Source organism: Lissotriton vulgaris, chromosome 6, assembly GCF_964263255.1.
Source record: "Lissotriton vulgaris chromosome 6, aLisVul1.2, whole genome shotgun sequence".
Lineage (NCBI taxonomy): Eukaryota > Metazoa > Chordata > Amphibia > Caudata > Salamandridae > Lissotriton > Lissotriton vulgaris.
Window position 1 is genome coordinate 1254307005 of NC_141694.1, and position 14287 is coordinate 1254321291.

The following is a 14287-nucleotide window of genomic DNA, read 5'->3' on the forward strand; positions in this document are numbered from 1 at the left end:
TGGGATGAATGTGATGTCAATGTCGTTGTTCAGGATGGTTTCTTCCAGCTCTATTGCATGCTTGATGGCCGGTCTACAGTTTATGAGCATGCAGTTTGAATTGCTGCTGCTTTTGGGCTTCTGGGAGAGGGGTGTCATAGGTATTTTGATGTACTGTGCTGGTGGCCTGGCAAACTAAGGAGGGTTAAGGTCTCATTCTACACCAGAAATCACCTGTATCTTGAAGGTGGGGGTGTCCAGGGATGTTGTAGGGTTGTATGTTTTCGCTAGATCCATCGTCTCCCTTAGGAACATCATGCGGCTTGATATTCCGGCCTGTGAAAATGGTTATCGAGGGGAATTGTGTGCCAGCTGTTGATCTGGGTCTCAGGTAAACATAGGGGTTGCCTGGTGATGTTGGAGAAGGGTCTGTTTGATTGTCAATCATATGCAGGGTGGGTTTTAAGAATCTTACTGATGTTGTTGATACCCTTTGATACCGTAGCGTGTTGACTCTCCAAGTGAATTAAACGATCAGTTATGCCGATTGTGGATATATAGTTCGATGGAGATAAGTAATTCGAGTTGACTTTCCATGCTGAGGTAGGCAATTTTTCATGTCTCTTGAGGGCGTACGTTTCAGTGGCGAGAGTATGGAGGTGTTGAGGGTCGAATTGTCATCTCTGTGGGGATCTGGGCTCTAATTCCCTTATAAGCACAAGGGGCAAGAGATAAGTGCTATATTCAGAAGTTTCAGAATATGGTTTGACCCCTATACTGATAACACATGTTTATCATATACGTTTGCAGGACTAGTTCTCCAGCGTTTAATGCAATTATTTTTGTGGAGTCAGAGAAGTAGATGCTTCTAAATAACAAATTTGGAAACATAGTGATAGTTTCGACCCGATTATCTAAATTCAGGAACTTTCTGACTTTACACATTCTTTTCAGAGATACGGGGCGATTAGCTCACCACAGGAGCACCATGAGTGAGACATGATTAGGAATACCTAGACGAGGGATGTGCGGCAGTTCTCATTAGTTTCAATTAAGGTCGAAAGTTACTGCTGATTATTCATACATCCATGTTGCACTGGTCAGAGCATTTAATAATGCATTGATAGGGTATAAAATATATCTAAAGTAGGCTAGCTGCATACAAGATTGTATGTCACAATATTAACAACAGAAATATTTGCTACAAGAATATTATAGCAAAATATAAAAAAAGCAAATATTGTGGAAGTATAAATTGGTAAGTGCGGATTTACTTTTAATTCAATATTCATGTTCAGCAAAGATACAAATGTCATAGGTATGTTTATGTGGAGTTTAACAAAGTTGAAATAATCTATATATATACCTTCATATACTTGTGAATGCTCTGGCTGTCAATTCGTGCAACAAGTTTGCAATGCATAGAAATGATCAGGTAGACGTTTTGCAGGCTCACCTACATCTAGACCTGTGTCAGCCCCTTTGAAGTTCCCCTCGTCAAGGAAATTATAGATAATAAGCTTCACTGTCTAGGATAAGTGAACTTACTACTCTTAAAAAGAGACAAGCAAAAAACCCAGTAAAAACTGCTCAAGTCATTTCTGCAATCCTTCAGGTGACAAGATACCTTCCCCCACAACTATCCCTCCTCCACATCCCAGACGCTGCAGTGGGCTCATTGATCACTTGTTTGACAAGCATCCGCTTTTCGAGGTGTAGCAAGGAGAGATGAGGAGTGTAGTGAGGAGTGTAGTGAGGAGTAGCAATCCTGACCATCTCAATCTTGTTTACAGGATTCTTTCCCCCATAAAGAATAAGCCCACTGAATTAGTAAAAAAGGCAAATGTCGGCGTGGCCAAGATGGCGGGCTGAGAGGTCGCACTTGCCGAGAGCTCCCGGACCCCTGAAACCCTGCACCGCTCGCAGCCGCTGATTCCCCCCCGGATCGAGCGGTGACTGGGCCTGGTGACTCCCGTGGTGGTGTGGAGCGCTCGTTGAGCCCTGGGTACCCCGCTAGAGGTGCGATTCTGACCGAGATAGCCTGGGGCGGAGCCCTCTGGTCGGCTTGTGTGCGGCCCGGAGGCCGCGAGACCTTCAGGCTTGGGCTCTCGACGGTGTGCTCTGCCGACTGTGAGTGGCCTGCCGGAGTGCCTGCACCGCGGTGATCGAGTGGGTGCCGAGGAGGACTTCGCCGGCGGAGCGGAGCCGAACGGAGGAGGGCGACGGAAGCAGAGCCGGCCTCCGGCTACTACGCAAGTCCGGGGCTTGAGAACGCTCGCCTCGCGCGGCCGCTCCGGCCCAACCCTGGTCGTGGCGGAGTGGTGTCACGCCACCGGAGCATTTCTTCATCCAGACGTGCCGACCCCGGCTGCCTTTGCCCCGCGAGCCTGCCGTCCGGCTGTGTTTATCGCCACTGGACTCGCGGCGGAGGTAGGCCTCATTCCCTGGGCGTTGGCCCATTGACTGCAACGGGCAGCCATTTTGGCAACCACGGACCGGCCGCCCGGCCTTGGTCGGGGCCTCTGTGTGGCGGTGCTTCCTGGCTGGCGAATAGCGGTCCTGACCCTAGTGGCCTCTTTGCCGAGCGACGGCCATCGGTGGCTCCCGCGCCGCCAGGATGTCGAATGCCAGGGGTCAGAGGAGAGGCGACCGGACTTTGCCGGACATGTTGGGGCGTGGTGCCCTACGCAGCGGAGGGAGCCAGGCCGCCCCGAACTCCCCGGCCCCTTCTAGAGGCGCTGAAGGCGGGGAGCCCCCGGTGACACGATCGTTCCTGGAGTCGCTGTTTAGCTCCTTAAGGGAAGATTTTCAGACTTTGAAGCAGGAGGTGGCCGGGGAGGTCCGTGAGGTACGGAGAGAGGTGGACTCCCTGGGGGAGCGAGTCAACACCGTGGAGGAAGCTGGTCATTCCAGGGACGAAGAGATCACCCACCTGCAGCAGGAGGTCCTGCGGCTGCGGGAGCAACAGATTGAGCTGCAGGCCCACGCCGAGGACTTCGAAAACCGGTCCAGGCGGAACAACATCAGGGTCCGGGGCGTCCCGTCCGGCGAAGAGGGTGAAGACGTGACCGCCTACCTAGAGGCCCTCTTCCGTGCAATTTTGGGGGAGTCGGAGGATTTTCAAGTCTGCATCGACAGGGCGCACCGAGTGGGCCGCCCTCGCAGAGCTACGGCGCCCCCTCCGGACATTCTGGCCTTCCTACCGGACTTCCCCCTGAAGGAGCGGATCCTCCGCGAGGCGCGGCGGCAGCAGCCTTTCCGCTTCAGAGATCACCCGGTGGCCCTCTATCAGGATTTGTCTACGGTCACGCTGCAGAAGAGAAAATCCTTTAAAATCGCTACGGACTTTCTCCGGGAGCAGGGAACGCAGTACTCTTGGGGGCACCCCTACCGCCTGATTTTCAGATGGAACGGAATATTGCACCAGCTCCGGTCCCTCCAGGATGTGTGCGCAGTATTGGGCATCACGGCATCGGATGCGGACACTCCGGCGCCGCGCCGCAGATGAAGCACTCGAGATGGTTGGCAGCAGGCTGGGGAGAGGCGCTCCCCGCCACCGGAGCGGCCTGACTCGCCCACGATTCGGGCGGACATGTCGGCCGCCATTCAGGAGGCCTCCTGAGCAACAGCGGTTGGCGAAGTGGCCTTGACGGCCTGAACTTACTCCGGGGGGAGTCTACACTAGCTTTTCCTTATTGCAGGTGCGGGGGTTCTGGGGTTGGGGAGGGTCGGGATGGCGAGTGCAGGTGGTTGTGGCTGGACGTCCACTAGACTGACTTTCTACGGCCTTGTCCGATAAGGACCGGGCTGGGACAATGGCTTCTTTGAATGACTTGAGAAGCGGGGATGGGAAATGGGAATTGCAGGGGGGTGTTTTGAGTTTGGGGGTTTGCAGGGGGGCTGGGAGTTTGGAGCGGTATGGGGTTGGGTGTGTGAAGTTCCAGAGGAAGGGGGGGTCCACTTAGTTGGGGGGTTTTGGGGTTTGGGGACTGCACTGTGCCGTAAGGATGTCTGCGTTTGCTGTGCGCTGAGGCTTCGTGAGGTGGACTCTATGTTCGCCTGCTGGGCCTTGCCCACCTTCATGTGCGTTTTAAGGGTTCCCCTCCTTGATGGCCCTTAAGGTTGTCACTTTGAATGTGAAAGGGCTGAATAACCCGGTTAAAAGGCGGGCAGTGTTGTCTCTGTTAGAGAACTCCCAAGCTGACATCTGCCTGCTACAGGAGACCCATCTGCTGGCCAAAGATTGTCCCAGAATGCGTACCCCCAAGTTCCCTACGCAGCTTTTTTCCTCCAGCGCTTCTAAAACGGCAGGGGTGGCACTTCTGTTCTCCAAGGGGTTCAGGGGAGAGATCTTACAAAAGGTAGCGGAACAGAAAGGGAGGCTCTTAGCATACAGGATTAAGGTGGGGGGCCTGGTGATGACTGTGGGCTCGATCTACGGTCCCAATGACCATCAAGATCAATTTTTGCACAAGGCATTGGAAGATGTGGCGTCCACCTCTGATAGGCACATAGTGTTGGGGGGAGATCTGAATCTAGTCTTCGACGCTGCTCTGGACAGGTCTGTGCAACAGTGCCACCAGTTGGGAGAGCTTTCGGGCTCGGTTCGCGCCCGACTTGAGGAGCTGGACTTGCATGACATGTGGCGCCGCCTCCACCCTGCGACCCGCGCGTACTCCTATTTCTCACACGCACACAAGTCCTACGCGCGACTGGACCATCTACTTGTGACTGGCCCGATGCTCGCTCTGGCCTCGAATGCCGATATGGGAGTCCTCTCTCTTTCCGACCATGCGCCGGTGGATGGTACCTTTAATTTACCCCCGGTGGCTCGACCAAGAGGAGTCTGGCGACTCCGGGACACCCTATTGCACAGACGGTCGACGGTGCAGCAGATTCGTGCGGCCATTGCGGACTTTCAGCGCGTAAACGATAATGACGACACCTCCCGCGCGACGCAATGGGCCACCCTGAAGGCTGTGCTCCGGGGCGAATTTATCGCTATCTCCTCGGCGGAGAATAAGGATCGCCAGCTCAAGAGGGATGAGCTTACCCGACAGGTGCGGGAGCTGGAGCAGGTCCATCTTAGGACGGGAGCCCCCAGGGTCTGGAGACAACTGAAAGCCGCCAGGAAACTCTTGTCTGCCCTCGACATGGACCGGGCTGAGTACGCGATGCTTCGTCTGAAGCACAAGTATTACACCGGTGGCGACAGGTGCGGACGGCTCTTGGCCAACAAGCTTAGAGTGCAACACCAACAGCACTGGGTGAAGGAGCTGGTTACCCCTGCCGGAGGTTCAGTCACGGAAGACGAGCAAATTGCGGACGTTTTCCGTAGTTTTTACGCTGACCTCTACACTGGCGAGGCCCCCTCCGCCCAGGCAGAGGCGGACTATCTGGAGTCGGTGCCGCTCCCGTCGTTGACGCCAGATCAGGCCCAGTATCTGGAGCGGGAGATCCGTATCGAGGAGGTGGTCACGGCGATCTCCCGGATTAAACCGGGTAAGGCCCCAGGCACGGATGGCTTCATCCCCCTTTTTTATAAGACCTTCTGTCAGGTGCTGGCGCCTTTGTTGACACGCCTCTTCAACACATTCTCGGAGCCGGGCGCCATCCCCCCCGAATTTCTCCAGGCCACGGTCTCCGTGATCCCGAAACCGGGCAAGGACCGGACTGCCTGTGGATCCTACCGTCCTATCTCGCTACTGAACGTGGACCTGAAAGTGTTCACTAGCATACTGGCGGCACGTTTGGCGCTTCATCTCCCGGGCATGTTCGACTCGGATCAAGCCGGCTTCGTGCCTGGCAGGCAGACGGTGGACAACACGAAGAGGGTGACTCATATTCTTGAGAAGGCCTCCAGGATCCCCGGGGAAAGAATGCTCCTTTCCATCGACGCGGAGAAGGCTTTTGACAGAGTGCACTGGCCCTACCTAGAGAAGGTCCTGGGCAAGTTCGGGGTAGGCGAGAAGTTCCGGCACCTGATTTTTAACTGCTACCGGTTTCCGTCCGCGGTGGTCCGAGTGAACGGAGGCAGCTCCCGACCCTTTCCTATAGAAGGGGGAACACGACAGGGATGTCCGCTGTCCCCTTTGCTTTTTGCTCTTTATATGGAGCCGTTTGCTCAAAGGGTTCGACAGAACCCCGATATTATCGGGGTCAAGATGGTAGAATTTCACCACGCGATTAGCCTCTATGCGGACGACGTCATTTTGACGCTCGATGACCCATGGAGGTCGCTGCCGGCTTGTATCGCGGAATTGGACCTTTTCGCCGCGGTGGCGGGCTTTCGGGTGAACCTCGGGAAATCTGCTGCCCTCGATATTTCGCTGACCGGCGCCACCAGGGCGGAACTACAGAGGCTTTTCCCTTTGAGCTGGTCCGGGGACCGGATTCCGTACCTGGGGATCCTGTTAGCACCCTCACTCCCAGCGATGGTCACGGCCAATTATGCGGCTTTGAGCACGAAAATTAGGGAGGAACTGGCTCGGTGGGATAAGGGCACGTTGTCGCTGCTGGGTAGGGTGGCCGCAGTGAAGATGACCCTTCTACCCCAGGTGCTGTACCTGTTCAGGGCACTGCCGTTGCAACCCCCCGCGGGATGGCTCGCGGAGACTCAGTTGGCCATTGCGCGTTTTGTGTGGCAGGGCCGAAGACCACGGATTAAAAGGAACATTGCTACGCTGGCGCCTGAATCTGGAGGGCTAGGGATTCCAGACTTACGGAAATATTTCCAGGCCGCCCCACTTCGCTATCTGGTGGAGTGGAGCCAGTGGGAGTCAGACAAACACTGGCTGTTTCAGGACCAGGCGGTAGCAGGCAGAACGCTACAGGAGGTGCCATTCTTGCGACGGGCCCATCGACCCCCTAACCTTTATGCCTCTTTTGTGACGCGTGTCCCACTCCGGGTGTGGGACTCAGTGGCCACTAGGCATGAACTCACTACCTTTCCCTCTCCCTTCATGCCGCTAATTGGCAATCCGGACTTTGGTCCGGGAACTGAACCTGGTGCTTACGACTGCTGGCGGGCGGCCCGCTGTTGCACTTTTTATCACCTGTATGGCCCTGAGGGTGTCATCCCCTTCCAGGACTTGCGGCGGGATTATGGCCTCCCTGAGACGGAGCGCATGCGGTATATGCAGGCGCGCTACAGTCCCACGTGCGCGAAAGGGCTGACCGGGAGATCACGGTGTACGAGCGCTGGTTAGTCACTCGCACATCGGACGCTAAGCTTATTTCCGACTTGTACAAGATGCTGCAGCCCCCCCCCCCCTTTCACATTCACAACCCGGGTCGGGAGCGCTGGGACCGGGAGCTCGGATGAGTGTTGAGTCATACAGAATGGGACCACATCTCCTACCGCTCACGCCACTCTGCCTATCACACGGGGCTCACGGAGACCTTCACCAAAATTTCGACCTATTGGTATCGCACTCCTGAGAAATTACATGAGATGGATAGGTCAATACCAGGGACGTGCTGGCGTAACTGTGGCCAAACTGGCACGCTTACACATATTTTGTGGGATTGTCCCCTTTTGGCTTCTTACTGGGAGGAGGTCCTTAGCGAGGTTGACAAATGTTTCGAGATAGAGCTGCCACGGTTCCCTGCCTATGTCCTATTGGGATTGCCGAATGGGTTGATGTACCCCCTCAGGTCTAGAAGGGGTAGACAGATTGCGATAGCTCTGGGGTCAGCGGTGCAAAACATTCTCATACACTGGCGCTCCACCACACTCCCCTCTGTTGTCGGCTGGCTGCATAGATTGTGGCATGTTCTTGGCATGGAGAAAATGTCCTTAGTGGCAGTGGGGGATGTAGATGCTTTTGAGGAGCTGTGGGCGCCTTTCCATGGTCTGTTGTGTTCTGAGTTCAGGGAGATCACCTGCCCGAGGTATCTCAGGCTGTTACGGCTGACACCGCCGCCGGATCCGCCTGTTTGATTGGTTGGAGTTGGCGTCTAGTAGCGGAGTCCACCGGAGGGTCGCTACGAGGGGAGAGCAGATGGTCATTGGCACAGTGCAGGGGGTGGGTTTGGGTGCTGTAGTTGGGGGGTTTGTTGGTTGGGTAGGATATGGAGCAGGGTTGTTTCCCCACCCTTTCTCCCCCCCTTTTTTCCTTTTTCCCCTCCCCCCCCCCCCCCCCTTTTTCCTTTTTGTCTTTAACCACAGGCGCGCAAGCTGTATTTCCATGCTGGATGGTGCCCATTGAGGAGACAGAAATGCTTTGATGTATCTAATGTACCGTACGCATTGATTGTGGGGCACCTGTGGTTTTTCTTTTTCATGTCCTTGTTGTTTCCTTCTTTACCCTGCTTCAATAAAATACTTTAAACCTAAAAAGGCAAATGTCTTGATTCGCAGGTAGATTATATAATATTCCTAGATTTTATGATGTTCCTTCCTCAGCACTCAGGCACTTAGCATTTACTAAGTGATGTGTAAACACTTGATCTGAGTAATTTTGTGGTATGCTTTGAGTGCACCTGTGAAACATCTTATTAAATAATATCCTAAGTGCTCATCGCTGCAATGCGTTACTCCATGCAACATACACATAAATGGTATGTGCTTTGGTCTGCATAGACCATCTATCTTCAAAGACACACTGCACTCATTTCAGTATTGCAGTGCAGTTACTCCATGCAGCACACACATACATGCTTTGGGCCTTGGGCTACTCAGGCCTTCTACCTTCTGTCACTGTATTCAAGGTTTACTGATGATGGATCTTGAACTCACGGTCTCCCAACTGTAGTCATAGACATCATACTCAGGGATTTTTGGCACTGCAGTTAGGGGGATCTCTTTATAAAGTCACGCAGAGCAGCCCGCAGCGAGGCTGCACTACGTTGCATGACAGAAAGGGAGCAGGAGAGGGGCTCTCTACCCCCTTTCCCTTGTGCCGGCGCTAATTTCAGCAGCTGTGCACCATGCACACACCTTAGCGCTGCAGCGCTATGGTGCGTGCATGAGTGTAGCATACGTTTTGTACAGAAAGGGTACCCTTCCTGTACAAAATACTATGCTAGGCATGATGCAAAGCTTTTCCCACTTTGCATATGTGCAGCATGCATGGAAAGTTGGAAAAGCGTAGAGAAATGAGAGCATTTCTCCTGTTAGCGCCTCCTTTGAAGGGGTGTTAACTTTTGGTGCAAAACCATGTTTACAAATCTTTGTAAATATGGTTTTGCATCAGAAGGCTTGGGTGGTTGCATGGGAACACCCATGTACCACTCATGTAATGCCCCCTCAGTGCACAGTAACGCAAAGCGGAGCTTTGCGCTGATTTGCGCTACTTATAGGGTGGTTTCCAGCACAAATCAAGTTTTGCGCTGGAAAGAAAATAGCAAAAAAAAGTATTCACGCTGGTTAACACCTCTTTTGTGGCGCAAAAGGTTTGAAATTCTCCCTCTTAGTATTTGACAACAGCTATGTTCCCAGCCTCAAGTTTAGATATTACATTCTACAGAATTAAAGATTATGGTCTGCCGGTTTGATACTAAGGATTGTTTTTTTTTTAAAAGTAGTCGGTCTTCATTGCTAACTGATCTCCCATAATCTTGAACAGCTGTCTGAGTTCACAGACGTGGAGAAAGTTGGATGCAGAGTGATGGTGGAGCTTGCTCGCTGGCTTCCCAGCGTGGTACTTAGGAACATCCTGGATCTTTTTGACATGGAGACCATCCCACATCCATATGTTGCGTTATGCCTCAAACAAGTCATTTACGGTCACGGTAAGTTGCCTGGCATTTGAGAGATCCTTGCATCAGGGAAGACCATGCTAAGTGAAGTGGGAAATGGATTAAGTTCTGTTGGACACTATTGGTACAATGATCACACAATCCAAGATAGACAATATTCAAAGCACAATGGGGTAGTGATAGCTACAGACATGGGTCTCCGGTTAGGAGAGTACAGCACTGTGAAATTTCAACATCAGTAGTTCTGGCAGTTAAGCTTAGAACCATAGGGTTTAACAGCAGATAAAGACTGTTGGGCCGTCAGCCTGCTTACTGCCTGCTTCTCGGAAATGTATAATCCAATCTGGTTCTCAGCTTCAGCTTTTCCACTTAGTACTTTTCTTTACTTGTCTCACTTGAACATTTTAGATTAAGTTACTGATCCATACAATTTCTGGCAGAATTTTACTCCGCATATTTGGTACTCTCTCTGTGATATCATTGTTACTCGTTACCCCCTCCCCCTTCCACTTCAGTTTTACTTTCTGACTCTAGTTTTGGGGAAATTTGTGCTCCCAGGTTCAGGGCCTAGGGAATTCATGAGCAACCCTTCTAACAAGTATGGCCTCTTGTACTTGAAATACTAGTAGCCAGATACTACTGTGAGATCACAGAATAAAAAGATACTCCTTTTAGACTTTGACTCTCAGGGAATTGGCTGTCTTTTTCCCAGAATCTCCTACAAGGAAACACAGCCAGTCTCCAGAAAGGACCTAAGCAAATACTCTTCTAAATCTTTGTGTGCCGCCTGTGTCAGATCAAAGGAAGCCCAAAGGCTGCACCGTCTCTCTGTTGGGCCGCCCATCTCACTTCAATGTACACCCCAAGGCTCTCCCTTTATATTGTCCCACCCATGTCAGTTCAAAGTACATATATTGGATCCAAATGGGGAAGGACCATAGCACTCCCATGTACTTATGTTATTTCAGTTGGTGTTATGGTCGTTGGTGCAAATTGGTAAATCCTCCTGAGTATGAGGATGAATTCAATGAATGTTTTCCGTTGCTCCCTGGGCGGGAGGGGGTCACCAATTGCACTCCTTTGGGCATGATAAGGCATTAAAGTATAAAAAGAACACATCTTTGTATTACTGAAGAAAGTAATATGACACAATGGAATAAAAAGCAGCAAATAATAAAATTGATTTGGAAAATAATTTAAAAGAGTGAATAATTTATTGAAATGTAAAAGAGTGCAATTTGAGACTTCCTTCCGCCCAGGGAGCAACGCAAACCATTCAGTTCAAAGTACATCCCAGTCCTAATGTCTATTTGTGGTATGTTTCAGTTTGAAGGGCACTACAGGACTCCCATCTCTACTGTGGCACCTGTGTACACCCGGGCACCACAGGCTTTTGCCTCCACTATGCAACCAGTCTGAGCTGTGTTTTTTGTTGTCACCTCACAGTGTCCACAATGAAGTATTCTGAGGGTTTAATCCTTGAACGCTTTCTACCCATCATGAAGAAAGCAAGAACTTTCACTCACTGTTGGTATTTCTGCCGTGGTAAGTATAAACTAGTATTAGGAAGCTTCTCTGAAACGGGATGGAGAGAGTACCCACTACAAGAATACTTGCAATTTTTCAGAAAAAGCCAGGGATAATTTGATATAATTATATGTATCATTTTAATCAACAGCCGCAGAGATTGTCTGAGAATTTTACCAAAATCTTCTGGGTGTTGAATTCATCTCTGAGAAATTATTTCGCTTTTCTTCATAAAATGGACAGATTCTGTACATTGTATGTAAAATTGATATGCTCTGTATTATTTTGAGCAACAGCTGAGGTATTAGAATGTGTCAAAAGTCATTAAAAAACTGCCCACCCTCCCCTTGATTTTTATGAACCACAAGCATGTATTCTGGGGAAGGGGAAAGTTGGTAGGGTTAAGGGTGTGTATAGAGAGAGCATAAGTGGGCTTTTGGACAGAACTGATTTGTATTTTCTCTGCAGCCTTTGAATCCTTAACTTGGGCATTTGCCCGGAGCACAGAAGCAAAGCTTGTTCCGCAATATTTGAAGGGCTATGTTATCTGCAAGGTCTATCTTGACATACCGTGCATGAACACCAAGGAAAAGTGCAAGGTAAGTTTTCAAGTCAGAATGGATTCTTGAGAGAGACAAAGCATGCTACTATTATCTACTGAGACACCAGTACCACATACTTTACAGAAATGTGCAAAAGTGCCAAATGTCATATCGCTTTTATCACCATGGATCATTTGAGGAAGGGGCCATGATTCACAAACGATGGAGCCTTGTGAGGATCATGATGCCCCTCTCTCTGCATGAACAGTGGTAATAAATAGCATGCAGCTGTCACTGAGTGAGCATCTATGGTGCTTCACTGAGAAACACTAAACAGGTCTTGGCTGCTACTACTGGAAGATGGCTCAGACTGATACCATGCGGTTGGTCACTGTCTGTCTTTAGTAGCAAAGTCAACAAAAGACTTTGGACTTGAATTCAACCCCAATTAATTACCAATGGTTTAGATTAAATCTAGCACTCCATTCATCACTTTTTTTCTAAGTGAGACGGCCTAAGTGCTAATCATGATGGCTGCATCAAAATGGGGATGCCCTAGTCCATTGTGCCATAGGCCAAATGCAGAGCGGCCCAGTCAGCTATACATTGGTCTGAATTTGCATATACTCACATACAGTGCAAACATACTAGCTTCAAATGGAATGTTCCTATTGTAGAAGGACCGAGGCTGATTTACAAACTGTTGATCATTATCTGTAGTGGCAAACTGAGTAAAAGAGTGATGGATTAGAATTGAACCAAAAGTACAAATGGTTTAGGTTAATCCATTCTGCCCATCACTTCTGAATTTACTCATAGGCATATGCCATGCTGTCTTTCTTGTGTAGAAGTTGTCACAATACTATTTAACCATTACCAGAAAGTAAGACTTTAACTGGGACATGCATCAAGGTAGGCTTTTGCGATTCCTTATTTGCGATTATTAAGGAATTGCAATTAAGGAATCACAAAAGCCTATGCATGTAGGAATTGCTATAAAAATAGCGATTTCTAAACATTCCTTAATTGCTACTTGCAAATTGCGAGTCGCAATTAAGGAATGGCTTCCCATTCATTCCTATGGGCCTACAGACCCATGGGAATGAATGGGAAATTGCGCATGCAATTTCAAGGGTGTCAAAAGGACACCCTGTTGCACCCCTGAAGTTGATCTGTGCACACATGTTGCGCACACACATGCCCCAAGGACATGTATGTGTGTGCAAACTACAACTTTGAAAAATGCACTTTAGTGCATTTTTCAAAGTTTTCGCTATTTACCGTCTGGTATAATTTCTCTGTAACTAGCGGACCCAAATAGCAAAATCGCTATTTTGGGCCAAAAAGGGGGGCAGCACACACCACAGACTAGCTTGTTGGTGTGAAAAAGGCCGTTTTATTGGAAACAGGTGCACCTTACATACAAGTTCCCTTGGCCTGTGCCGTACAAAACTAAACCTCACTTCCTACTTTACCCCCCACCCCCTCCCCTAAACATGTTCCACCCTGCAACAATTATAAACACAACTTGCAATTTATTAACCTTTCTACAACTACCTAACTAGGTAAACTTCTTATGTTCTTTCATAACTGTAACTATACATCATTATACCACAACTGACCTAGGAAAAATGCCCCAAAGAAACATAGCGCACCACACCAGCACCTGTTCCAGCGACAACCCCAATACAAACTTCCCCCGATGCACCTGCTCCCAAGAAAACTACCTAGCTGAAAAAGTAATGAGCTATCCAACAACAAACCCCGCAAAAAACAGCTGGAAGCTCGTTCTTTAGGGAGGGAGGGTAGGACAAAGCTAAACTGCCCAGTGTCCTCCCTGACCGGCTGTTGTGTCACAAACACCAAAATGGTGGCTAGTGACACAAGATGGCCGGTTATAAAACGCCCAAGCCCAAAACTAGCCCAACCCGAGCTCAACAAGCCCAACGCCAGCCCAATGGAGCCCTACCAGCCCAATTAGCTCTGGCTGCCCCCGGCCCAAAACCCCCCGGGGGGACAGACCACTCGCAGGCCGGCCACCACCCCCAACGCCCTATTGGGCCAAAAAGGGGGGCAGCACAGACCACAGACTAGCTTGATGGTGTGAAAAATGCAGCTTTATTGGAAACAGGTGCACCTTACATACAAGTTCCCTTGGCCTGTGCCGTACAAACCTAAACCTAACTAAATATTGTCTTCATACTTTATCCTCCAGCCCCTCCCCTAAACGTGTTCCCCCTGCAAGAATTATAAACACAACTTGCAATTTCCTAACCTTTCTACAACTACCTAACTAGGTAAACTTCTTATGTTCTTTCATAACTGTAACTATACATCATTATACCACAACTGACCAGGAAAAAAGAGACCCGGAAAGTGGACCCCGGCAGCTTTCCGACCCCCCCACTAGGACTCCTGACACTTCGGGTATCTGCACACCCCTATTGCTCGGTCCAAAGCCTTCTTCAACTGCACTATATACAATTCCATGCCATAGCGGGACAGATGCAAACCATCTTCCCTGAAGAAATACACTG

At 50.1% G+C, this 14287-nt stretch overlaps 1 protein-coding gene across 1 annotated transcript in view; it reads left to right on the forward strand.

Annotated features, from left to right (window-relative positions):
• The first annotated feature begins 9590 nt into the window (after nucleotides 1–9590).
• LOC147708715 (uncharacterized) overlaps nucleotides 9591–14287 on the forward strand; it is a 251516-nt gene continuing 246819 nt past the window's right edge. The window contains exons 1-3 of the mRNA XM_086925765.1: nucleotides 9591–9714; nucleotides 11128–11226; nucleotides 11677–11807. Coding sequence (XP_086781891.1) covers nucleotides 9591–9714; nucleotides 11128–11226; nucleotides 11677–11807 — 354 coding nt within the window. The remainder of the gene's footprint in view (nucleotides 9715–11127; nucleotides 11227–11676; nucleotides 11808–14287) is intronic.